Source organism: Falco biarmicus, chromosome 8 (genome assembly GCF_023638135.1).
Source record: "Falco biarmicus isolate bFalBia1 chromosome 8, bFalBia1.pri, whole genome shotgun sequence".
Classification (NCBI taxonomy): domain Eukaryota; kingdom Metazoa; phylum Chordata; class Aves; order Falconiformes; family Falconidae; genus Falco; species Falco biarmicus.
The window spans coordinates 57,328,272-57,352,560 of NC_079295.1; the positions used below are offsets into that span (position 1 = coordinate 57,328,272).

A 24,289-nucleotide genomic window follows, 5' to 3' on the forward strand; every position below is an offset into this window, starting at 1 on the left:
CACTTGTAAATTAAAGGGACAGAACTGCAATCTGAAAGAGCAAGAGTTTACTGCTGCATTGACAGTAAATCAACTTGTAAGACATCAGGGAAACATCAGACACGTGGAAGACAGGGCAGACACCCAGTGTAAAACAGCACTTTAAAATGCAAATGAAAGTCAATGGGTTGCAGACCTCTTCTGTGAATTCTGTCTGATCCTTCTCATTATGTGCATCCTCCTAATGCCACTCCTGGCTTTACACTGCAGATTTTGTTCGCTTTAAACAGTTCCCAGTTTGCAAGGGGAATTAGTCCTTGTAGCAAACATCTGAATTCCAGAGCACAGGTATGTTACCATGCATCTCCAGCAAGCTGCATCTATATAGGTAGCATCCCTGATCCAAACACATCAGCCTCATTGACCACGGGAATAAAAAGGTTCCTGGAAGTCAGGCTCCCCACTGGCTATGCACACACTGGACCAGGTGCTTGGGTGCTGGCTGTGGACCTCCCCAGTTCCTGGAGAACCATCTCCTGATGGCATGGTAGAAGACTATACACTAAGGTAACAGTCCTTTGAGTGATCAGGCCAATAGATATTACATTCTTCAACATCAAGTTCGCTTCCCTTCTGCGCCTCTAAAACACAGGTATGATGATATTCTTATTTTGTAGATTAATGCACTCTTGAACAACAGATGACTGGTTGGCCCCCAAATCATGTGACGACAGCAGTGCTAGTATTCAAACCTGGTGGTCTCCACATCCAGGCATCTGTCCTAACTGCTGCAGTAGCAGCTTCATCACTGACACAAGCACGTTGACAGAGCACAAAAAAAAATCATGCTTTGAAGCAAACTGTTACATGGATATATTTATTGCATTGCAGTCATAGCAATTTTAAATATAAACATATATATCTGGAAAGCAGAATATTGCAAATTCAGTATTATTCAGTATGTTCATAGCAGCATCAGCTTCCTAAGAAACAAAATATTTAGGAAGACAGAGAAGGTATTACAAATGAGTTACATTCTCATTTATCAGCATTTGACCAAAATGTGACATTGCAGCTTTGAAACAGATATTGAAGTCACCAAATCTGACCTTGAAGACATAAGTAATTTCAGGACTGAAGTGCATCATTGTACCTGATACCCTGCACACTTTTAGTGTGCTGGGACATAAGGCTAACAGTCAAGTGCCTGGAGAGGGCAGATGATCTATGTATCTGCATTACCTGACATATTATAGTTTTAATAACAATACTTAGCACTTACCACTTCCCCAAATCCTGGTGAGACAGGCAAGGACTGCTCTCTGATGTACTGCAGCTGGGCAGCCTAAGGGAGAGGGAGGGAAGTGACTTGCCAAGGCCATTCAGTGAGCAAGTGGCAGTAAAGAGATCAGAATTTGTCAGCAACTGACTTCCAATCCTGTGTCAGTCTGGTAGGTCATGCTGCTCCTCTGTGGTTCGTTAAGGAAGTTTTATAGATGACTAATTGGTTAACAAGTCCCCATCCATGCAACTACAGTGGATGCATGCACCACCTAAAAAGAGGTCAACACAACCGCTCCCCTCGTAATGCCCATTTTAGCTCTAAAGAAACCAAATGATTCTCTCATTTTCTCATCTCAGAATGATCTGTCACGCTGAAGATACAATGACACAGCTGCACTTTGCTCTGAAGCAGTGGAAATCAGAAGCAATCGCTATAGGAGTGGGAGTAGCTTTCATTTCTTTCCTGAGGGAGAGCACTGATCTTTTGAGAGGAAAAAAGGATGGATATGTTTTTATACAAACTGATCAAACTACTTCTCATTCTAAACGAATACAAGACTGACTGAAAGTCTCAGGTGTACTAATTTTCTTCAGCTAAGTCATCCAAGTGTACACTATGAAGCCAGCAGCTAATAAAATAGTTATCCAGGAACATCAGAAGGCATTTTCCTTCCCTGACAGGCCTTTACTTCTACCAGCTAAGAGCAAGAGCACTTACAGTGACATCTAAAAGGACTTGTAAACATCACGAGACAAGCCATCTCTGATATTCCTCCACTAAAGCGGGCCTTACTCCTGCACCCCCAGGAAGCTAACAAGGATAACCGAGCCTGCTACCATCCCTGCCTCAAAAGGGGAAATTTGTTTGCTTGTTTTTTCTCCCACTGGGTTTCCTCTACAAAATTTTAGAGGCAGGATCAAACATGCCAGTTATTAGGGACGGAGTCTGGCAGAGACTCCTGGTGCATAGCTCACGTGCTGTGAAATGCTCACAACGCAACGGAGGCTGCGCTTCAGAACCGGCTCTGCATACTCCCCCTTCACCTATAGAATACAAATGCCCAGTGCTGGCCAAATTATGCCGAAGCTTACAGGCTAGAAAGCAACCTCCCATTTCAAGGAGTTATCACCAAGTAATGCCTCCCTCCTCTTTCTTTGCCTGTTCTCACACTTTCAGCATGCCATGAAAGCCTACAGTCGGGAAAACAGACAGAGTTATACTTACAGTAGATTACGCACATTTTTTTTCCATCAAGGTAAGTCTTCATCAAGTGCACTGATCCTGCAGTGCCCACTTGGAGGACCACCACCGGACTGCCTCGGCTACCTCTTCTCAAGTGGCTTCTTTTTTTTTTTTTTCAGCCCAGGCTGCTAATGGATAAAATGCAGCAAAGGATGCTCTTACATAGAAAACTTGTGGAGAAAAACCTTACTACCATGCAGCAATGGATACTTTTTCCTGGTGATACATGGGCAACACCTGACAGAAAAAGCTGTGATTTTTAAAATGTTGTTTTTACTTTCCAAGGAAATTTTAATTGCTTTACTTACATCCAGCTGTTGCCAGTTTCATCTTAGGTTGCAAGACAGAACAGAAGAAAAGGTATGTAAACTCCTGAAAATGGGCGCATCCTCCTAATGACAGTGGCTCTTTAAAGCACTTTTTAGGTATGAAATGAACATTACTGGCTACATGAAAAATGCAGTACTTTAAAAAAAAAAAAGGTTGCAATAATGTTTATCTGAAGGTGAGACACAGGCACTGCTGAAAAAAACTCTGACCAAGCTAAAGTTTCTAAATGAAAACTTGGGCACATTCTTCATTTTTGGTCCAAGCATACCCTACCAGAGTATTAGTATTTTATTAATATTTTTATTAATATTAATGAAATCAAAACATTGATACGAATATTTTCGGTAAATTAAAAACTAAGCTTGGACTCTATCCTCCTTTGCTAGACTTGTAGCTCATTAGCTAGAAGGACATCACTAAGATTTTAGGTCTCCCCCCTTGAGTTCCTATTGCAACTGGCTGCCCCTGTCTTCCTCTGTCCACCTAATCACATCTCACCACTGCTGCAGCATCTTGAAAAATATAGGGCAGCCCATCACAGACCCTTGTATTTGTCATCTTCTAATGGGTGAGGATAATAATGCCAAGCAAACTTTTTGTGGAAATTAATGCTGTAGACATTAGGACTATAGACTGGTGTTGCTTCTCTAGAAACTCTCACTGTAAAGTTAAGACTGTTGATACTCAAGTCTGCAAACAGCCACGCCTCTTGCAGCTCCGTTTTTGGTGCATCCTTAATTCACTTTGAGTTTACACCCACCTACCATCAAGCCTCCAAACTGGGAGAATTAGCTTTGAAATTACTATCTCACTCTAGGAAGATCATCTTCCTTCACTAGAAGAAGAGAAGTATTTCTTTATCCTCTCTCCTTCCAGTTGTGGCTTCATGTATTTCCATTTGTGCATCTTGATAATATCCGTAGGAATAGCTATTTTTGGTTTGCAATACACAATTAAGAAATCCACAAATTCTGTAATAGCTTAGTTTTCCAATATTATTTCTAGTAAGTGTTAGCCTTTCATAAAGCAAAGACTGTCTTAGGATTGCTATAGTATGAACTTCAAATTTTTAAGCCAGTACCAAGAAGCAAAAGCATGAAGTTAAATAGCTCTGGGCTGCAGAAGACGCATATTTCAGCATTTGTTTTACACTTTGCAATGCAGGCAGGAGAGAAAACATCTTCATATTAATTTGCAGTATTTTGCAGTTATGCCCTGAGGCAGACACTAGCATATAACTCCACAGCTTCTGAGGAAAGAGCTTGCCTGGCTGAAGGAATCACTGCATCACTGCTACTGCTGCTGCGCTGCCTCTCAAAGGGTGTAGTACTGTGCCTTCCAATTTTATCCAGTTGCAGAGCTTACAGTTTAAGACGGTGATTATAATTCTGATCTGTTTAATCAAATATAGAAGTTTGCCTGGAGATATGCATCTTCAGAAACTCTGTTTTCACAGTTTGCTGTCCCTGCTGCCTTTCCATTTGCTTTCAAGATTCTGGATTAAATCGGTTTCCACCTGTCTCATTTAGGTCAGTGCCAGTAAGCAACAGAAAGGGAAGCACAGGCAAGCAGGCAGCATGTTGGACTGAATGTCAAATTCAACAAAAATCAGACATCTTTTTTCTTTGCTTCTCTTTTCCTGGACACTTCTTCACCCACAGTGATTCATAGGTGCAAGTGGGTTACTGCAACAGCAAACTAGAGAAACCTAGCACCGCGGAAAGGAAAATAAGTAAAAAAGGAATTAAAGTTTTTTTAAAAAAAATCAGTTTACTCCAATCGACCCAAGATAAATCATTTTTCTGATCAAGTAATTCCAAAAGTCTGCAGAGTAGTATGAAAATCAAGAATAGCCAAAGGCTATAAATTAAACTATTTATTGGATGCAAAACTGGATGGAGTAACATTCCTTAGGAAGGGGGAAAAAACAGCAGGCAGTCAAGCCTACTCCTGCCGAGAGACATCGCCCTGCTTCCCAATGACACAGAAGGGAAAGCTGCATCAGAAAAAACGAATCCAGAAACTGAAGGACAAGAAGCAGATGGAAAACAGTACTCACCAACTACTGCAATAATCACCTGGTGAGGTTATGCTAAGTACCTGCCTCTAAATCAGAAAAAAAAAAAAAAAAATCCAGGCAATTAACAAGCTGGGTAAGTCAGTTGAGAGAAGGAACTAAACACACACTTTTTTACAAGCTCCTTTTTTCCCCTTTGACCTTATCTATTCTACCACCACAGCCCTGTTTAAGAAGTGTTCAGTAAAACCTGTGCTGAAGAGTTTCCCAAGAAATATTCCCAGCCACGACAGCCACAACTAGGGTAACAATGCAGCACTCAGCCTGATTCTCCCTCCCAGTTTCCCTGCATCCCCACAGCACAGCAAGGTTTTATGCTGCGGTTCCATGAAAACCTCATTCAGACTATCGGCAAACGTCCCTAGAATTCTATCACCATACGAATAAAATTGCTACTCCTAAAGTAACCATGAGACTTGGCTCCCTGCTGAACTGTGTTGGCAATGAAAAGATACATGACGACACCATGAGATGTATCTGTAACATCACATTCCAAGACTACTCTGTTACATCATTTCTGCAGCATTTCACCAGTTTCATTATTTCTCTCCTATTTTAAAATTATTCTTAAAGAATTCTCAAATTATCACAATACTTCTTCAAAGGTAGTTCAGAAAACTGTTCCTTGTACTAATTCGGTACCTCACCATAAACACGCTACAGGAATCACTGCTGAGCACCAGGCTGAACAACGTCCTGGGAATTCTGGACAGGTTGCAACCAGTGTGCTGATCCTTTCCACAGAGTTCTTTGTATTTGGCCCAAAGCTTTTTCACGCTCCCACAGCTCTCTGTTTCTTAAGACTGCCTCCTGCTCCTACTCTTCATGCTTTAGCATAATAGCTCCAGGTATCTACCCTCATACCATCTTTGTGACGCTGGAGCAACGGAGGAATGACTAGGAGCAGACAGCCTTTTGAACAAAGAACCTGGATTTTATGCTAAGTTTGGAAAAGGAAAACATGGAAAGAAATAACCAGAAACAATCAAAAACCCAAAGCTCATTTGTTTCCAAGGGTTGTTTTTTGTTTTTGTTAAACAGATTTACAATGAATACTGAAGTGAGGTAGGAGACTTCTATTCACAATGTCACATTTGATTTTATTTAAAGAGCAACTTTGAAGTATTAAACATGCAAGTGACAACACACATACAGGATCACTTGCTTAGTCACAATCATGATGCTTGAAAGAGACGAAAATCACAAATGCTATGCTTGAAAGAGACAAAATTTGTAAAACAGCATTTTGATAATAGACTTAAAAAAGATACAATTTTAGAAAAAGGGAAAAGGAAGACATTTTGGAAGATCTGAAATTGTAGAAGAGGCTATATTTAGGAAGCAGCTTGGTAATAATAAGAGGTGGATAGGGAAGTAGGAAACAAAGAATCACCAAATAAGCCATTAAATCTAAATTGGAAGAGAGAATTTTAACCAACTCTACAGGTAAGACAACAACGAAAATAGAGGAGGACCAGTTTAATAATGAGGTAGAGCAAAAAAAGTAGACAAACTGTATAGTTCTTAACTAGGTTTGTTGACTGAGGTGATGGTTCTGGAAGAACAGGTCAGTGATGATATAAAAATCAAGGCACAAATGCAAGTCTAAGCACCAGCATTTTTCATAAAACATGAAAAAAGAAACTTGTAGATGTGAAGCAACAAACACCTGCAAGGTTTCAGAGAAAAACTTCTGATGAAAGGAAACACTAAGACTTCTAGTAGCAACTGAGGACTCAGCAAAGTGTCAACTGACAAGGAAAGAGGGCAGTACAGCCACAAAAACATTCCTGGTAGTCGTATCTTAATGCACAAGGCAGTATAAACTAGGCTGACAAAGAGAATTAAGAATATGAGGTAAAGAAAAGCAAGAATTCAATTAGATGTCATAGTACGTAGGCTTGAGTGGAGATCTGACACCCTTTGGTCCAGCGTAAAGGAAGGAGGAGAGGTCAAAACCAGTAGCCTTTGGCATGAATGGAAAAGGCAGAGGTAAGTCATCCCAAGCAACTGAAATAAAACCCAAACGGTCAGAAAGCAGAGTGGAAAAAACAATGCACAACCAAAAACATAAAAAAATACTCGCTTGCAATAAAAGCTGCTGAGATGTCAGGAGCAGAAATAAGCTCCTTGTTTCTAGCTTCACATGTTTCTAACAGTTGGTGAGGGTTCTGGTTAGTTGGCAACCACGTGAAAAGCCAACCAGGCAAGGTTCAGAGAGCCAGGACAACTGGAGGTGTATTCAATAACAATCTCCCTAAACCAGATTTAGAATGTCCTGAGGAGACAAAGCACTGACAGAAGGGGGGGAACGGAAGAACTGCAGCCCACATGAACACAAACAAGAACAGCACAAAAGGAGAGGAAACAAGAACCTGCAAGAGAAGAACCTTTTCAGTGCCTAGTCTCAGTTCACAGTAGGAAGGGATTACAGCAATAAAGCTATGTATGATATGTAGGTAAGAAACTGTAGAAACTCTTTTCCTTTTTCTTTTTTTTCCTTTTTTCTTTTTTTTTCCATACCCTTCATGAAACTGTTTTGCCTCAACAGTATTTTTTATTCTGAGGCATTTCTGTCCCAAGCTGAACTTGGGTTTGCAGCTCAGTGGCTGAGCTGAACAGCCATCCAAGCCCCATGTCATCTGAAATGCTGACATAAAAGTTTCAGGCTCCCCCAGAGGCATACAGCTGCTTTGTTTGTCCAGAACTCCTGCTAAACCATTTCTGTAATTCACCCAAACAACAGACATACCCTAACGACTAGCAAGCAGTATGTTGCATTTGCAGGAACAGAAATATAAGTCAGTGAGACCACAGTCACTCAGTTTGAGGACTTATGACCTCTATATGGAATACAAGACCTGCTACAAAGCAATCTCCCAACTTCACCTTAAACACAGGGCGCTGCTGCAAAGCATAAGGTAGTTGAGATGAATACAGGAATAGCAGCGTGCAATCTAGTGTCCTTCGACAACTAAGGGAACAGACTAGATAACATAACAGCTTCATTTACCCCCAAACTTCTGCATGCAGTTCTCTTGGAAAGCAGTTTATACCTGCAGAAGCCTGGCCTGATCTACAATAGCTTAACAACCTTGCTAAAATAAAACTACTAATGAGCTGAGTTTGACTTCTATAATTCAAAAGATTTTTTAGGCACACCTCCAAAGCTCAGTTCAACTGGAATTAGATGACACATCATTCATATGGATAGGAAAGACCCATGAAGATTTCTGCTCCATGAGAACTGCTGGAGACACAGCACCTCTAGTTTCAACACAGGGAACTTGAAAGGCGCTTAGATACAGTACAGTTGTGCTCAGCACAAACACTTCAATCCGAGAAGAAAAACTACATCTTTGCAAACTTCACTATTTCACTAAGTAGCAAATTGGTGAAATATGAAAGTACAATTTTCCATCTGCATCCACAACATTCACAGATAAACTCCAAATATGGAGGTCCCTGGATCAGCTACATTAGCTGCTTGCTGGTGACACAGGGCTAAAGCACAGCGTTACAACAGAAGCCTAAGCTTTGATACTGAAAACAAATTAAAATCCTGCCATCGTTCACACAAACAGAGCAGTTTTCAATTAAGAGGTTGTCTATCACACAGGGCATTACAGAGCTAACTATGAAGAACAGGCTAACAGCCATCAGTAGTATGTCACTCCACCTTTTTATGGGCTACTTCAAAATGACTATCAGAATTATGTCTGGAGAAGAGGACATCCATGTAACAACAGCAGATAAACTGTTGGTTTCATTTTCAATCTTCTCTTGAGATTATTCAGAACATGCAAAATAGCATTTATAATTCATTTCAAGTGGAGATCTAATCTTAAACTCCTTAAACATGTGCCACAATTAGCTCCTATAACAGAGTACACCAAAATTCTCTTCCAGCCCTTTCCATTTAGCTTCTATTTAAGGAGCAGAGGGACTGTGCTTACCTCCCTCATCTCACAGAAACAACTGTGTTGCTGACCTTGTCCTGAGACCCCTGACAGAGATCTAAGGAGGCTGCTTTGGCATCAAGCTCAGGATGCTCCACTTAGAATTATTTCCCTTGTTTGGCAAGGGGAAACCAGTCACAGTACCATCATACTTAATGAGAACGCTAAATAGCAATGAGAGCTACAGCGGCAATTCATGCTATCAAATAAATACACTGACAAAGGCTCAGCCACGTCAATGTGCTAAGTGCACAAGCAAGACATTCTCTCCTCGAATAAAAATCTGGTTTATGTGACGTGTGAACACCTGCTGATAATCCACTTTGGGCCGCCTTTTTCTCTGTGAACGGCTTCTTGCATGGGTACCACCAGCAGTGGCACCCTCTGCGTGGGCAGTCCTGCTACCCACATCAGCTTCACCTCTGGTAGCCAGATGCAAACTGTCACCTGGCATCTTCTTTTCTCCAGCTCTCCCCAAGCGCTTCTGCTTCTCACGCTCATCTTCTGCTCTCCCTCGTCCCGATCCAATTTTCAATCCCAGCGTCTGAGAGTCATTTGTCAAGGCTAGCTCCTCTGAGACAGTCTTTGAGTCAGCTCCCTTCTTTACTGAGGACTCCTGCAGTTTGAGTCTGTCAAACAGCTGTAAAAGAACATTTGTGTATATGACCACATTCATAAAACAAGAGAGGCTGCTTGTTCAGCATTTCTACATGGTATTTGCGTGTACGATCTCAAATCGGAGCTCACAACACACAATTAGTGAAGAATCTTTACCAGCAATAAAGACGAGGTTTTCTTGCCAAGTCAAACAGCAACATAAGGTGAATGGATCTCTTGCATGCACATGAGTATCTTTACGTGAGCACCACGGAATTTAATTTGGACAGCAATACTGATGTGCAGTAGCATTTAACTTTGGTCAGGAACAACAGAGAGCTACCAAGTTTCTCTGTTAGCTCACTCTCCCCCAGCGCTCCTGTAATGTTATCAGATAGTATTAGAGATATTTCCATCCATGTGTCCTCAGGCAGGACATGAATCCCTAAGATAAGGGGCCTCAATCAGCAAAGAGTGCATACTGAAAAAATGATGGAACTTTTATGTTCCCCAAAACAAACTAAAAGATGCCGTGCGGGTATTCTGGGAGATGAGCAGACCACAAACAATAGAAAAATAATAAATCTAGAGAAGCAGATCCAAAGCACTGTATGAACTCATTAATCTAAGAATATATGGTGCTGAAACTGGAAAAAAACTGCTTTTACTCTGGCAGCAGGCAAGCTTTTATGAAATACTGACAAATGAAAAGGATTCTTGGTTATCCTGTGTCTTCCCAGCAACAGGATGGAAAGCCAATGCCTGTAAGAGTGGGCTAAAGGAACAATGACAACTTGATAATTTTTAACTAATCTTTAAAAAAGGAAGGGTGGGATCTATCAGAAAAGAGATTTAAATGGCAGGAATTTGAAAGCAAATGCCTCACAATGAAACTGCTTAAAAGTTTTTGTGATGCTTCTCTGATGTTCAGAAGGCCCAGAGCCATGCCATTCAACAGGGACAGCCCTGTCACTATTTTTTTTCCCCCTTCATTGTTCAGAAGTTCATCTATCATCTCCTCAGTTCTCAACTTCATAAACATCTTTATTCGCAGCTGGATCCTAGAGAGTGTCTTGCTTTGGAGCAACATGCAGAATCTTGGGCTTCACAGCACCTAGACTAGAAGTCCAAGTGACCAAACAGATGTACTGTTTTGTTGGCTGGAGACGAAGACTGTTGCTCCATGAACATTAGTATCAGAGTTAGGCACTGCCAGATCACCCGGCAGACAAATGTGGACCAGATCAGTCATGGGTGCGAAAATTGCACAGAACAAGTAAGTCAAAAACCACAGTGACCTTACAGAAGGTCACCATATTGCACTAAGCAGCGTCAGCAACGGTGATCTGACATTAGAAACTCAAGTGGAACTTCTGTAACACTGAACTATGGCCATAGTACTTTCAAAAATGTCAGAAAACTGTTTGTGTGTCCGTGTCCCCCCCCCCCAGTTCAAGCCATTTTAGATTCATCTGTAATAAAAGGAGATAAAATATTTCAAATGTAAATATAGTTTTCCAATCGATGCTCCCCTTGTACTACTTTGAAAAAGGAGATACCAAAAAAGATAAAAAGAAAACTGGAGATGTTTACCTACCCGGGTTAGGGTGAGCTGAGGTTCTGCATAGAAAGCTTTGCCCATTACTGGTTTCCTGTATGTCTCATCCACATCTGTAAGGGCCTAGAATACGATAAAAGAAATGGAAAGTTCAAAATTAAAGTCTGAAGCAGCTTTGGACCAGCTTTGTGTCACAGTATCAGGAAATTATGTTCTATCTGAGAAAAACTCCATCCTAGGAACAAGCTGTACTTTGGAGCTGGCTTCTTAATCATCCAAGTCATACTGAGGTATAAAAGCAACAGCAAAGCCTAGAATCCATTCTGCTTTACTTGCAAAATCTTCGTGAGCCTTACCTGCAAAATCCCTCACACTGTCCCCATTTCCAAACTTTTTACACCTCCAGGCTCACAAATATTTAAGAGCTGCTTTTCCATCCACTGTCTTTAAGATCTTCATGAAGTAGAACGCAGGGGGAAAAAATCTTTTGTCAGTGACATCCCAGTGGTATGCTAGTGAAAGAAAACAGAGAAGCGGCTACCACTGTAAGACGACTGGGTGTTGCAGAGAAAGCTTTGAAAGCTTCTGATATTCCTCATATTCCACCTTTCTGGGTTCTTTAGAAAAAAACTTTGAAGATGCTGAGAACTCTTCAAAGCTTCTCTCTCACCTAAAACCTCTCTAAGATGGCTAGGTACCTCTCAGATGTACCAATCTCAACACCAAGAACCACTCAGCCTGAAACCCAGCACTCAGTGCCAGAGCAAATGCTTTATGAAACACCATACCACGTCAGTTTTCTCAAAATACAATTTGCTTAAACCTGTTGCAAATTTCAAGTTTTTGATATAGCAGTTATAAATTAAGGGCTGAAACAATAATTACCATATTCCAGAACTTGTCAAATGCAACCAAAAACCCTGTGCAGACTCCACGAAGCCCTTTGAAAGTGCGGATATGGACATTGATTTTTACACCATCTCGGACACAGCGATGAAGTTCCCCCAGTGGGCTGCCTTCATGGACTAAAACAGAAAGAGTACATTACCAGTCTTCAACAAAATACATGTAAATATACAAATATAATAAAATATGCAGAAATCTACTCTACATAGAAGTATGGCAGATCTTGGTATAACACTTGTGTTCACAGCAAAAGAAATGAGAAGCCCCAGAGCACTGTAATGCACTGCAGTTGTCATTACTGGACCACCAAAACTCTTCTTATAACGGGGACAGCAAAGACTTTAAAAAATATGAAGGTTTTGCTTTACATAACCCACAGCCAAACCAGCCTTAGCCAAAAATCTTTTTGCTCCATTAAAAAAACATACTAAGTAATGCTAATCTTAAATAAAAGTGGTTCATAGGTAACCGAAAGCCCACAAAGACAGAGAAAGTTTCACGGAAAAGACAAATGGATTAGTTTTGATCTGTTAATAAAGTATTATCAGATGCATTCCTTTTCCTTGCAAGATTTCTGAAACAACAAATGGCTCAAGTTCTTCAACCAGCTAAACTGGATCAGTTTAAATTTATGAAAATCCATTGCTTCAATGCTTTTAGTCAGGGCAAAACCAAAGGAATTCAGTAAAACGTACAGCTTACCTGGTACACACAAGCCTTACCTACACACTAGAGATCTTTGCAAATGTAAATTATCTAGAGGGGTAGATATTATTTACTTTACAACTTCCACCCGCACCAGGATGAAGCCATTCCAGTGATAAATTACAGCTACTCGTTCGCTTGTGCAAACACAGCCCCAGGATTGCTGTACAATTCCTACTGAGAGTCAGGGGAAAATAATGGTCTAAATTCTCACACTGTTCTTGATATTAATAAAATATCTGGGTCAGAGATGATCTCGTGCCTTGTGCTTTAGGGACTATGTATTCAAGGTTTGATTTGCACACCAGAAAATGCATCCTGTGAGTGTAAAATGTTACCATGTGACAGCTGATCTGCAGTATTTGGCTGCATGGTAATTCTTAGCCACAGCAGGGAAATCTAATGCAGTTTCCTCTGAATTAACCTATCATGTTTATTTTTTGAGATCCGTTGTCTCCTTGCCAGCCCTCTGCAGCTGGACAGCTGGAGAAAATTGCTTTCAGACAGAGCGTAAGCTGTCTCAGTACCTCCCAGCTTTGCTTATGGGGGTCTGTTCAGGAGTCCCTGTGCTTCCTGCAGCCGAACTGATGATGAACTTACGTTCTGAAGTCACAAATCCATCATGGGGAACCACAGATGACACTATTACTATATCAGATTGATGTTTTTAATCAGATAACAGTAGTTTTTCTAACCAACCCTAATAATTTACAGGATCATTTCAGATTTAATTTATTTATTTATCAGATTTTAGATTCCGGTGTTCCCTTCACATACAAACTTTATTTACATCTTATAAAAATCCAAGTACAATCTTTATTTCTGACTATGCCTTTGCTTGCTGGCACCCCTTTAGGCCTGGCGGAAAACACTACTTTACAGCTCTACCACATCTAGACAATCCATGCTTTTTCCACTTTTCCTTGCTGCATAAGACTCCGGCTTCACCAGGGCAAACCTCCAGCTTCACCTGATGCTGCTAAGTATTAGCATCAATATTTCAATCTGTAGAGAAAATAGTTACCTAGTTGGTTTTGTACTCAAAATCCAATCCCTATTTATATAAAATAAGCACATACTTAATGCCAGGATTCATAAGAATGACACAAGAAAATGGTTTTCCACTGTAACCCAGAGGGCAAGTACCCCAGGAGAGAGAAAATAAAGATCCCAACTCTGATTAAGTTCAAGTCCCTATCCTCAGGGTAGCCTTAAATGGCAAAATTAAAAAACAAGAGCAAAAGCAAGTTAGAAGAGTGGAAATACTTCAGAACACCATCAAACGCCTTTCTAACCAGCCTGTGGTAACCACTTGCACATGAGTTCTCTGCCCCTTGGTAAATGCAAAGTAATTAGAACTAGCTTCTCCTGAACTGATCCAAACCAAGCACTGCTAAAGTAGCTTCCTTCTTACTTTGATGGCAACACGAAATCACCCCTCATGACAGGCAAAATTTTAGCTCCATTTTAAGTTTCTGACCCACTGAATTTAAGGAACACGTCATACCTTGTCATAGCTATCTAGGAGCACAGCATCACAACTGCTGGACGCAGCAAACCACGTATCACAGTTGCCTTCAGAGGCAGCTACCGCCTTCACATCGAAGCTTCAAACGCTGGCCCACCTGCAGTGCAGACAGCCCCCCCGTTTACAGGGAAAGCACACAATTTTGGCTATAAGCTACTCTTAAAATTCTCCAGACTGCTGAATAGCACTTTCTGTGTCAGTTGTGCCAGTCTTCTTCAAAGTCCGCGCTGTCCAGCCTTAGAAGTATGGATATTAAATACATGCCCTTAGTGAAAGCGTGTGATTTATTTGCTAGACCATCACTAAAGTTAAGTCTTACAGAGAGGGTTTTTTTTCCAATTTCCATCACAGTGTTCTAGATACAGATGCTTTCTATTAAGATCTTAAATCAATATTTAAGGTCAGTTCTGTTGGAAATCCTAAGGCAAGAGAACCTTTGCATTTGTGCAGAACGCGAAGGTGACACGATACTGAAGATCATGCACCACCTACAGCAACGAATGCATTGCTTTGGTGTCTAAGCAAGAAAAAAGTGCTGCTTTGGGCATTCAGAATGGAATGTTTTGGGCCTTGCCTTTTTATAAAAAGAACATTAAGGTGATGCTGGCGATTAGAAGAGACACTGTGATTCCAAAAAACACACGGTACTTGTAATTAAGCGTGCTGAAGTTACAACTCATTTGATAGCAATGCCATTTGATTCTTGGTGTAGGTGCGTAAGTTGCACCCCTTCACGGTGAGGGGCTACTACTCTGATACTTACACCGTAGGCATAAATGCATGCAAGAAACGCACATCATCATCACAGCTGATGAATTTAGCAACATCACAGCTGCCTGCCACCTCATTCCACTGTTCTACCATCAGGTTACTCGAAACCCACGCCTGTATTTATGCCCCCAGGGTGTAGGGTTAGTGACAAGGTACAGCCGTGCGTTACAGCCTCATGCTGCGGTTGTGATTTAACTACGAGCGGCACCGGCTCCAATCTGCTTCCCGGTTTAAAACCAGCTGCAGTTTCTCATCCTTTTTTCCTCAAAATCAAGAGGGTGAACATAACCGAGTAACAGCAGGCCACCACCGTGGGGCCACCGCCGCACCGCCACCAGCGCCAGCTCTCCGTGAGCAGCAGTGGCAGAGGCCGGGCCCCCTCACCTGCCACCCGCGGGCCGTCTCCACCCCAGCTCCGCCAGCCCCCGCCGGCACCAACAGCCCCCCGCCCCCCAGCGCCCCCCGGCCGCCGCTGGCCCGGCCCGCAGCCCTCGCCCCCCCTCAGCCCCCCCCGGCCCAGGCTGCGCCCTCAGGCCTCGCCGCAGCCCCCCGGCTCGGCCCCCGCTCCCTCAGGCCGCCCGCGCTCTTACGGGGCATCCGGGTGAGGACGTTCCGCGGCGGCCGCCGGCGCCGGGCCGCGCCGCCCTCGGCCGCCTCCTGCTCGGGGCCCGCGTTCACCATGAGGCTGCGGAGGCGCTGGATGCGCTCGGGGTCGGCGGCGGGCGGCCCGCGGCGGGCGGCGCGGGAGGCGGGCGGGCCGCGGCGGGAGGGAGCGGCGCGGCGGCCGCGCGGGCGGAGCAGGCCGCGCTGGAAGCTCTCGTACTCGGCCAGGTTGTTGAAGCAGGGCGCGGCGGGGAAGGGCAGCGGCGTGCGGGCGGAGTACAGCGCCAGCAGCGGATCGAACCGGCTGGAGCTCACGTCCAGGCGGCTGGGGCTGGGGGAGCGCTCGGGCCCGGGCCGGCGGCGGGGGCCCCGCTGCTCCGCGCCGCCCGCAGCCCCCTCGGCCTCCTCCATGCCGGGCTGCGGGCCGCGGCCCCGCCCGCCGCCGCTAGGGGCCGCTGCCGCCCCGCCCAGGCCCTGGCGGCGAGGGGGAGGCACCGCCGGCGGCCCGGGGGGCTCGGGCCGCGCCCTCCGCCAACTGCCGGTGCGGCCGCACCGCCCCGCCGGTCCGGGGTGCGCCCCGCCACCTGCCCCGGGCAGCCGAAAGGCACCTGGGCAAAAGGCGGCTGCAGGAGAATTGGCATTTTAATCTTTAAGAGGCTGTAACAGCGCAGGCACACTCCTCCGAAGAAAACCGAGGCAGCGTGCGTGAGCACTGCGAGGGTCTGTACCGTAACTGATGCCACCGCCCACCGTTAATCTTCCACAAACATCTTCCCGTTCCAGCAGCATGGCAGAGGAAACCCGCATTCCTGCCCGGCGCCGCAGGACAGGACCCCTGCAGCCGCAGAAGCACCTGCGAGCAGCGGCAGGGGCCGCAGGTGGAGCTGTGTGTGCCGCTAACGCCAGCTTGTTCTTCAAGCTTGGGAAGATTTATTGTCCCCCTACAGCTACAAAGTTGTATGACTTTATGCATGAGGATACCCCAGGCACTTTCTTTCTCTAGCACTTTTGTTAGTACAAATTAAAGGCAATGGCTGTACAGACAATGCCTACCTTGGTTCCAAAGTCTGCATCCATCTGTAAAGAGGTATGTTTAATTACTACATATTGCTGTAGGATGAGTCAATTAGAAAAGACTGAGGACAAGACCTACTACAAACCCCTTTTTTACACACACAAAAGGTACATATATTCTACAGTGTATCTATTTATATATCAGGTAGTCATAGCATACACTAAACCTACAGCTGTTGCCAAAATGTTTTTCCCCCCTTTATTCAGACCCCAAAATCCAAATGTTACCACCTCTGGAACAGTTGCTTTATACATTATGTCCAAAGTCAGGCACCAGGTAGTGACACGGCATTTCAGTCAATTAAATTACATTTGTGTTACAAGACCAACCCCCCACCCCCAAAACCACCAGACAGGCAGATAGGAAGTTCTTAGGAGGAAATGATTCCGAATGAATCACTCACCGCACCAGTCATTATCTCACAACCCCTCATATCCTCTTCCTGGGAATTATACAGCCCATTCTACAAATTGAAAGTGATATGCATTCTCTCATTGCACGTACTTAACTGCTCGCTATTAGCACACAGCACTAAAGGGGAAGCTCTGCACTACAAGCACATAAGACTCATTGTTCAATTTCAGAAAGAAACTGCAGAGTAGTATACATCAGTAGCTGTTTATAGTTTAAAAAAACCCCAAAGAAACACCCACCCACCCCATACAAAAAAAATCCCACAAAACAAAGTGCACATTGCCGTAAATGTCTAAGTTCTTCCTGTGGGGAGAAGAGGGCAAACAAAATAGGCTTCTATGCAAATTCATGGGAAACAACTCAGTACTGACCTTATTTAGTCACATTTGATTCTTTCTTTCCACTGCTCTCTCTCCCTTAGCCACAGCTTGCTACATTACTGCTCTATCAACATGTTTTTGAAACCAGTAAGGTTAAAAGCAGTAAGAATATGTAAGTACCTATCATTATAGTTGTATTTATATACTGAAGTAGGTTATTTCCCTCCAATTCCAGTTACACTGGAACAAGCCCCTTTACATTAGCAGAAATATTTCTGCTCTGAGAGGCTGTATGATTTAAGTGTTTTGACAAAGGGTCTTAGCTGATTGTTAAGCCAGAACAAAACTGTGCATAGACCAGGCAACACATTCCTCCCTTCCCTTTAACTAACATGTATTGTCAGGACTGTTATGTCTGCATCATTCCCAGAAAATCAGACAGCAACGTAAGTTCTTGTCAGCACCCTCTTTGTAGCAACAGAGGCATGTTCGTGGTGCCTGCCTTTCACTCCACTGCGCAGCAGGAGACAAATGACTTCCCAAGACCATGGAAGATGAGAGCACAATTCCTAACAGAATTGAAGTCTATACAGTACCCTTATTGTTAACTTTACCGTTTGGAATTTTCACTGATTACTACTAAAAGTCTCAGGCATGAGAAAGGCCAAGTAATGAACAAGGCAGGGAAGAAATTATTTTTATTCTTTAAAAGTATAAAAATCCTGTACATTTGACAAAAGCTTTTAAAATCAGTCACAGGGAACTGCTGGGTTACTCCCTTTCTGCAAGAATCAGAGACATTAGGCAGTTAAACAGTTTGTCACTAATGTGACTAAACGCCAATTGAAGTATCTTGGTCTGTCTCAGTTGAAACAAAAAAAAATCAAAATAATTATTTTCTCCTCTACTTTTACCTGTTCAAATACGCAAGCTTTTTTATAGTTCAGCAGTTCAGTAAAATACCTCATGGCTTAAATGCTGTAGAAATACACGAAATTTCTATACACTTTTGCTCCTTCCTTCTACATGCATATCTGTAGAAGTCTTCAATTATTAATTCACATTGGAATATATTGTGATTTTAGTTTTCCATATGGGCATATCCTTGTATATCAGATAACAGACCAGTGTCATCTTTTCAGGCAACAACAGTGCCAAACCCAATGTTGTTGAAGAGGGTTACAGGTCCAACTCCGCCAGCCACCATTCGTGCTCACTTGCCAACAACCCAAGCAGAGCAAAGTGTGAACTACCAGTTATACTCAGAGGTATCAACTATCCTCCGCCAGAATCTGAGGATATTCCTCCCAGAACTGGTCCCCAATAATGTCACAGTGCAGGGGAACAACTTTAGTCCTAGTCCGGGTAACTTCAACTTCCTTTTCTTCTGCTTCCGTTGGTAGTTTTATTTTCTTAGTCATGACTTCGTTAACCTGAAAATACAGTTGACACATTAGCAGACATGTATGACTCCAGCGGGAGGGATTCACAAATGAGCTACAACAAAAGCAATGATTAACCCTATAGCATACTACAGAATCTGAACACTGTATCTTTTGAAAGAGTCTATTCTCAATTCAAAGACCAACAGATGAGCAGTTAACACTGCACGTCATCATCACCTGACTTGAAGAAATTAGCTGCAAATTCACCCGATTGCAAGTATTCTTGAATAAAGTACAATATTTACTTTGGAACTATATAAAGCAGATTTCTACAACCACCAAGAAAAAAACCATGCATAAAGAACAAGTGGAATGTATTTCCAGGTGGGAGCCTCTATCTGTTCTAATTAGTTCAAATGAAGCAATAGAAATTGTTGGCCAACTTTAAAAAGAAACGAAAGAATTACTATTTTTATTAATGTATAGAAGACAGAAGGCTGAGCAAGTTATGGAGAACTCTTAACATAGACAGATGGGATCCCGATCACATGAAATGCATATTTCTAGTTAAGATCTCCTAGTACAGGAGGACATTCAGGCCATAAACACTTGTGATTCTCTGGGGTCTCATCTCATACAAAACACAGGACAGGGATTTCTTCCACTAATTCTGGATCAATGATGTAATCCTAGAATGATGAACATTTCCAAGTTATGATTAAAAGGAATTCCCCATTAACAGCTGCACTCCTTACTCTGCTCCTTCACAGTAGACAAGGACAAGCATACTATAAGCTGAGTTACCTTACTAAACAAAAGGTCCTAATTCCTTTGCAGTGGAAATACTCAGGATCTAATCCTATGAAGGGCCTGGCACAGGCCCCAGCGATCACCATATCAAACTGACAACAGTCATTAAAATGTAATTTTTCAGGAAGCAAGATACTTCCTCAATTTTCAAAGCTGTTACCACTAAGAAACCAAGTGAATGATTCATTAAACGAGGAAGATTTATCTAGCAAATATATCAGTCTTGTGAAATTCCACATATACGTTGTCATCTGTTGATACACATTTTTTCTCCGCTGTCATAATCTGTATCTAAGCCAGACTTCAGAGACTAGTTTTTATACTATGCTCATAGATACAGATCTCAAAACCATCTCCAAAACAATCAGCCCTCTTACACATCATTATATGGCAAATGTGGTTAGTTTTAAAACATATTTATACCCAAGACATACATTTGGGATACATCTGGTGATATTAAAAGTGTAGCTTCTTTGCCACAATGTACCTATTTAAAACATGAACATGAAGCAAGTGGTAATAGTATTTTACCTTCTGCCATATTAAGACAGTTCCTTTTCTGTACATCAAAGGTTCATTGTTGTAGTTGATGTTGAATTCAGAAAACAAGATTTCATTCTTATCTCCAGCCAAAGTTCCCTGAGAGGAAATGAAAAGAAGTCGTCGCCTTATAGAAAACAAACAAATCAAAATACTAGGGTAAAAGATGGGCGAATATTGGAAAACTGACATTTATACAGGTTTATCCATCTTTAAGTTACAAGGTTTAATTACCTGTCCCAACTGCAAAATGGGGGTATTAAAACAGAGAGGGGTTTTATTACGTTTTCAAGGCAAACAGAAGTCAGTCAATGGACTCCAGGAGAAAACGGAAATAATCTGCTGAAGTCCGCAGAATGAGACCAAATACTACAGAAAGGACTGGGAATCAATAGTAGCTGAATCCTGCCATTGTACTTGTGTGTATAGATACTGGATGTTTATATGACATTTCCAAGATTTCTGAACTTGCTAATTAAGAAATTAAAATCCTGCTAATATTTGACCAAACATAAATTATATGCTCATCATATTAACACGTGTACAATTCAAGAAGTTATTGAATCTACACCCACAAAATTATTACAGTAAGAATAGGCAAGCCAGCCAGGGCTGCTGGGTAGGCAAGACACAGCTTTGCAAATCTTATGATTTTCTTTGTAAGTGGAAAAAAGCATGACCTCAAGAGACTCTTACCTGAAGTCTGTCCTGTGCTTGCACTGGTGTCAAACCACTTCGCTGTACAAGCATCCAAAACACTGTATTATAAAGGTTATTAATATGGCCTACCAAAAAAAGAGAAGAGAGAAACAGTATTTACCTAATCTGAGTGACTAGTTGGAAAAAACCCCAACTTTATTTCCAGACTCATATCCAAGAAACAGCCAAGAATAAAAGGGAATTAATAATATCCATTGCTAGAGAAGACACAATCTTTCTGATCCATTTTTTATAGTAATGCACACCGTAAGAACAATTAGAAGATAGATTTCATTATATTTTTGAAAAGGGAGAGCGGAGGGTGAAGGGTTATGTGTAACAAATTATCTTCATTTCAGCAACAGGGACTAGGTACTAACTAAAAAAAGCCTAGAAAGTAAATCAAATGGTCTGTTCTAGCATGGAATATATAGCACTTTTGATTGCTACATGGTGTGAATCTGAACATTCACATCCCCTCACTAAGAAGATTACCTTGGATAAATGAACCCAAAACATGAAAGATAATAATTTAATTCTATTAATAATTATAACATTTCCTGTGCTGAACTCACTCCCAGGATGTAACAAATAGTCTGTAGCCTGAAGACGCAGAATTTCAACCAGTATTTCCTGTACCCATACAGAGCCCAAAACAATCCTAATATTGTTTAAAACTACCACCCTACCTACCTTTCACTGATACCTATATGTACAAAAACACTAGCAATGAAAGCGTTTCTAGTCAGACAGAAAGAGAACTCAACTGTACAAATCTCCATTTTCTAGAAATGCTTACAGTCTGCTTGTCTCCAGCTGAGGTAATCCTTTAAATTTTGGTTGCTTGGATACAACACAATTCGTCCATCAAATCCTGGTGGGTACAGAAGTTGCTGGTCCTTAAAGTAATCCTTCCAATAGAAAACGTAACTTGAGGCAAACTGGGAGACCACATGAGTCATGAACTTACTTGCAAACACAAAGTAAAAGGAAAAAGAAAGAAATATATAAATATGATTATATACGTGATTATCTGAGGTATCGGTAGCGATAGTTCTGGTGGATAGCAGCATTTCCTAAATAATGGCCCAACAAATCAGCAGCTGCATAGTCTTTTGAAGAACAGGAAGTACTGAGATTCAAGAGTTTGGAAAAGGTAACATTTTGTTAAAAGAATGTTTGTTCTAACAATGTTTGTTTCTGATGTTTGTTCTATCAAAACTTTCTTTTTTAAAAGCTCTGTATCACTGAACGTATTTTCCTGAGAGATCACAGGCAAAGAATTCACATGAACTTGAACTACCTGCAGCATATGCACCCAGACACAGCCCTACTCCTAACCTCTGTGCAGATAAAGGCAACTCTGAAGAAGAATTACAGGTTTAGAGAGAGATATTAAAAATATGTTCACTTCACTATCAAAGTAGTCATTACCTTGCTCTTCTTTTAAACCATCTGCTGTTCTTTTTGAAAACAAAACTATATTCATCACTTTGTCCATAAGCAATAGCAATATCCTCCAATTCTTGCATCACTGTCTGGGCACACTTGGTCATCAGATGAAGAGCACGGTCATCATTTGGCTTTTTGAACTCATGCTGCTCAGAAAACCTTCAAAGCAAAAATGGTCAAATATGAATCCCTTAAAGAGCTACTCACAAATGCTAGCCCATTCATTTTCCTCCTTCTGGCAGGATCCTGATTTCCGGTATCCTGCCAATACTGACAGTGAATTCCCTCCAGATATGAAAAGCACTGACAAAACCCTGCTTTCTTATACACTCTGGATAACCCATTACCCATTCTCTTTCCCATCAGTATCTTCACCCTAACCAGTCCTTCAAAACGACTGGTTTCCATATCTGACTTGGAAAAGGATGACAAAACTCGCTTTCTCCTAGAGTGCCTTTTATACTCAGTCCAATAGGGGCAACATTACAATAAACTTGGCAAAACTTGAGAGCTTTACCAGAACCCCACACATCCAAACCAGAAATAAAATCCCCAGCAAGAATACGTGTCACTGACCCTTGTGAGAACTGTGCTCTATTTACCCCCAAGAAAGGCGAATGCCACAGAGGCACTGACTCCGAACACAAATAAACATCCCTGTACACCAGTGGCTGGCCTTCCCCCAGCACACCCAAGGCACTGGTATGCCATTTCCCAGCCACCCTGCAAAGGCAGGGTTCTGAAGCTGCCCATGGCCCTTGGAGACAAAACACCAGCAGTAATCCTGTGCGCTGGGGAGGCCGAGTGAAGGCTCTGTAGGTCCTCGGGGGGGGGGGGGGGGGGGGGGGCGGGGAGGGGGGGCAGGGGTAGGGCCTGCAACCCCTGCACCTGTCACTGAAATCGGGGATCAAGCCTCTTAACACCAATGTAGTATTAAGAAGCAGGCACGCCTTTATTGCAGCGCTGGGTGCTCAGTGGCATCACCACAAATCAAGCACACCTGTGTGGATTTTACCATTACATTTATACACAAAATTACAAGGTCGTACACTCCCAATTACAATGATTGGTTAGAAATTTGCATATAATTGTAATATTTGCTGTGTCATCCTTTTCTGTAACTACGCTTGCGCAAGGGAAGGGTCTTCACCTGGGCAAGGGTCTTCTTGACCTGTGGGTGTGACTTTCAGTATTATAATGAAGGTAGTTCACTTCAGGACACCTTAAAAGTTAGCTTTGTTGCCAAGTTGGAAGGCTGGATATCGGCCTTGCCAAGCTGTCCAATAACTCATCCTACACACAACAGAACCTGGGTGCTCTGGTTATGGTCTAGAGAGTAAAGACTAAGGGTATTATGGTCTGCAGCACAGGGACTTCCAGTAACAGTCTCGGATAACGAGCAGTACAGCGATTCATACATCACTGGTTAATAAATGCTAACATAATCCCATCGTGAAAGTTAACTCCTTAGAATCAAAACGTTCTTCTAACTAACTGTTACATAAACACAAAATATAGAAAGATTCAGTAAGATCTTCAGATAATCTGCCACACGCTGCAGGACTCACACGGGTCAGGCACGGAACAGCCGAGGCCAACTGCCCGGCACCACTCGGGTTCCCTCTTCCCGGCACAGCACCCGGGGCCCGCACCCCCGGCGCCTTTAGGCCGAGGAAACTCCCGCCCGCCTTCCCGCCGGCCGAGACACGGCTATAAGTGCCCCGGCCACCGGCTGCCCGCCCGGCCTCCACCTGTGGAAGTTGCGGCCGTCCAGCCGGACCACTATCCAGCAGTTGGGCAGACACGTGTCGTCCGCCTCGAAGTCCCGCACATACTCGAATTTGCTTTTCGCCATGGAGAGGCGGCGGCAGCGGCCGCGCTGGCAGCACGCCCACCTCCCGCTCCGCGCAACGACAGCCGCCGCAGCCCGCCAGCTCCCCAGCATAGCCAGACCGGAAGCGGAAGCGGCGGGCGCCCTCCGCGAGCGCGGCGCCGAGCCCTTCTGGGCGCCTAGGCGGACCTCTCTATGTTACTCGGAGGTCGGGGGGTGGGGC

The 24,289-nt window shown here is 42.9% G+C and overlaps 2 protein-coding genes across 4 annotated transcripts; both read right to left on the reverse strand.

The window, feature by feature from the left end:
- Positions 1-840: 840 nt before the first annotated feature.
- On the reverse strand, positions 841-16,000 carry LSM11 (LSM11, U7 small nuclear RNA associated). The gene is made up of 4 exons (XM_056348051.1): positions 15,528-16,000; positions 11,913-12,052; positions 11,067-11,150; positions 841-9,512 (listed from the first exon to the last, which is right to left on the reverse strand). Exons 1-4 carry the CDS (start codon positions 15,949-15,951, stop codon positions 9,108-9,110), a joined length of 1,053 nt encoding a protein of 350 aa, XP_056204026.1. The 5' UTR covers positions 15,952-16,000; the 3' UTR covers positions 841-9,107.
- A 2,021-nt stretch (positions 16,001-18,021) lies between these two features.
- Positions 18,022-24,195, reverse strand: THG1L (tRNA-histidine guanylyltransferase 1 like). Of its 3 annotated transcripts, XM_056348052.1 has the most exons (6): positions 23,987-24,195; positions 22,218-22,394; positions 21,583-21,752; positions 20,781-20,869; positions 20,076-20,183; positions 18,022-18,782 (listed from the first exon to the last, which is right to left on the reverse strand). In XM_056348052.1, the coding sequence occupies exons 1-6, from the start codon at positions 24,178-24,180 to the stop codon at positions 18,621-18,623; spliced, it is 900 nt and encodes a 299-aa protein (XP_056204027.1). In that variant the 5' UTR covers positions 24,181-24,195; the 3' UTR covers positions 18,022-18,620. The 3 variants fall into 3 exon arrangements, with proteins under 3 accessions (XP_056204027.1, XP_056204028.1, XP_056204029.1); XM_056348053.1 differs by lacking the exon at positions 23,987-24,195 and having other exon boundaries at positions 21,583-21,748; positions 22,218-22,348; XM_056348054.1 differs by lacking the exon at positions 23,987-24,195 and having other exon boundaries at positions 21,583-21,657; positions 22,218-22,284.
- Positions 24,196-24,289: the final 94 nt, after the last annotated feature.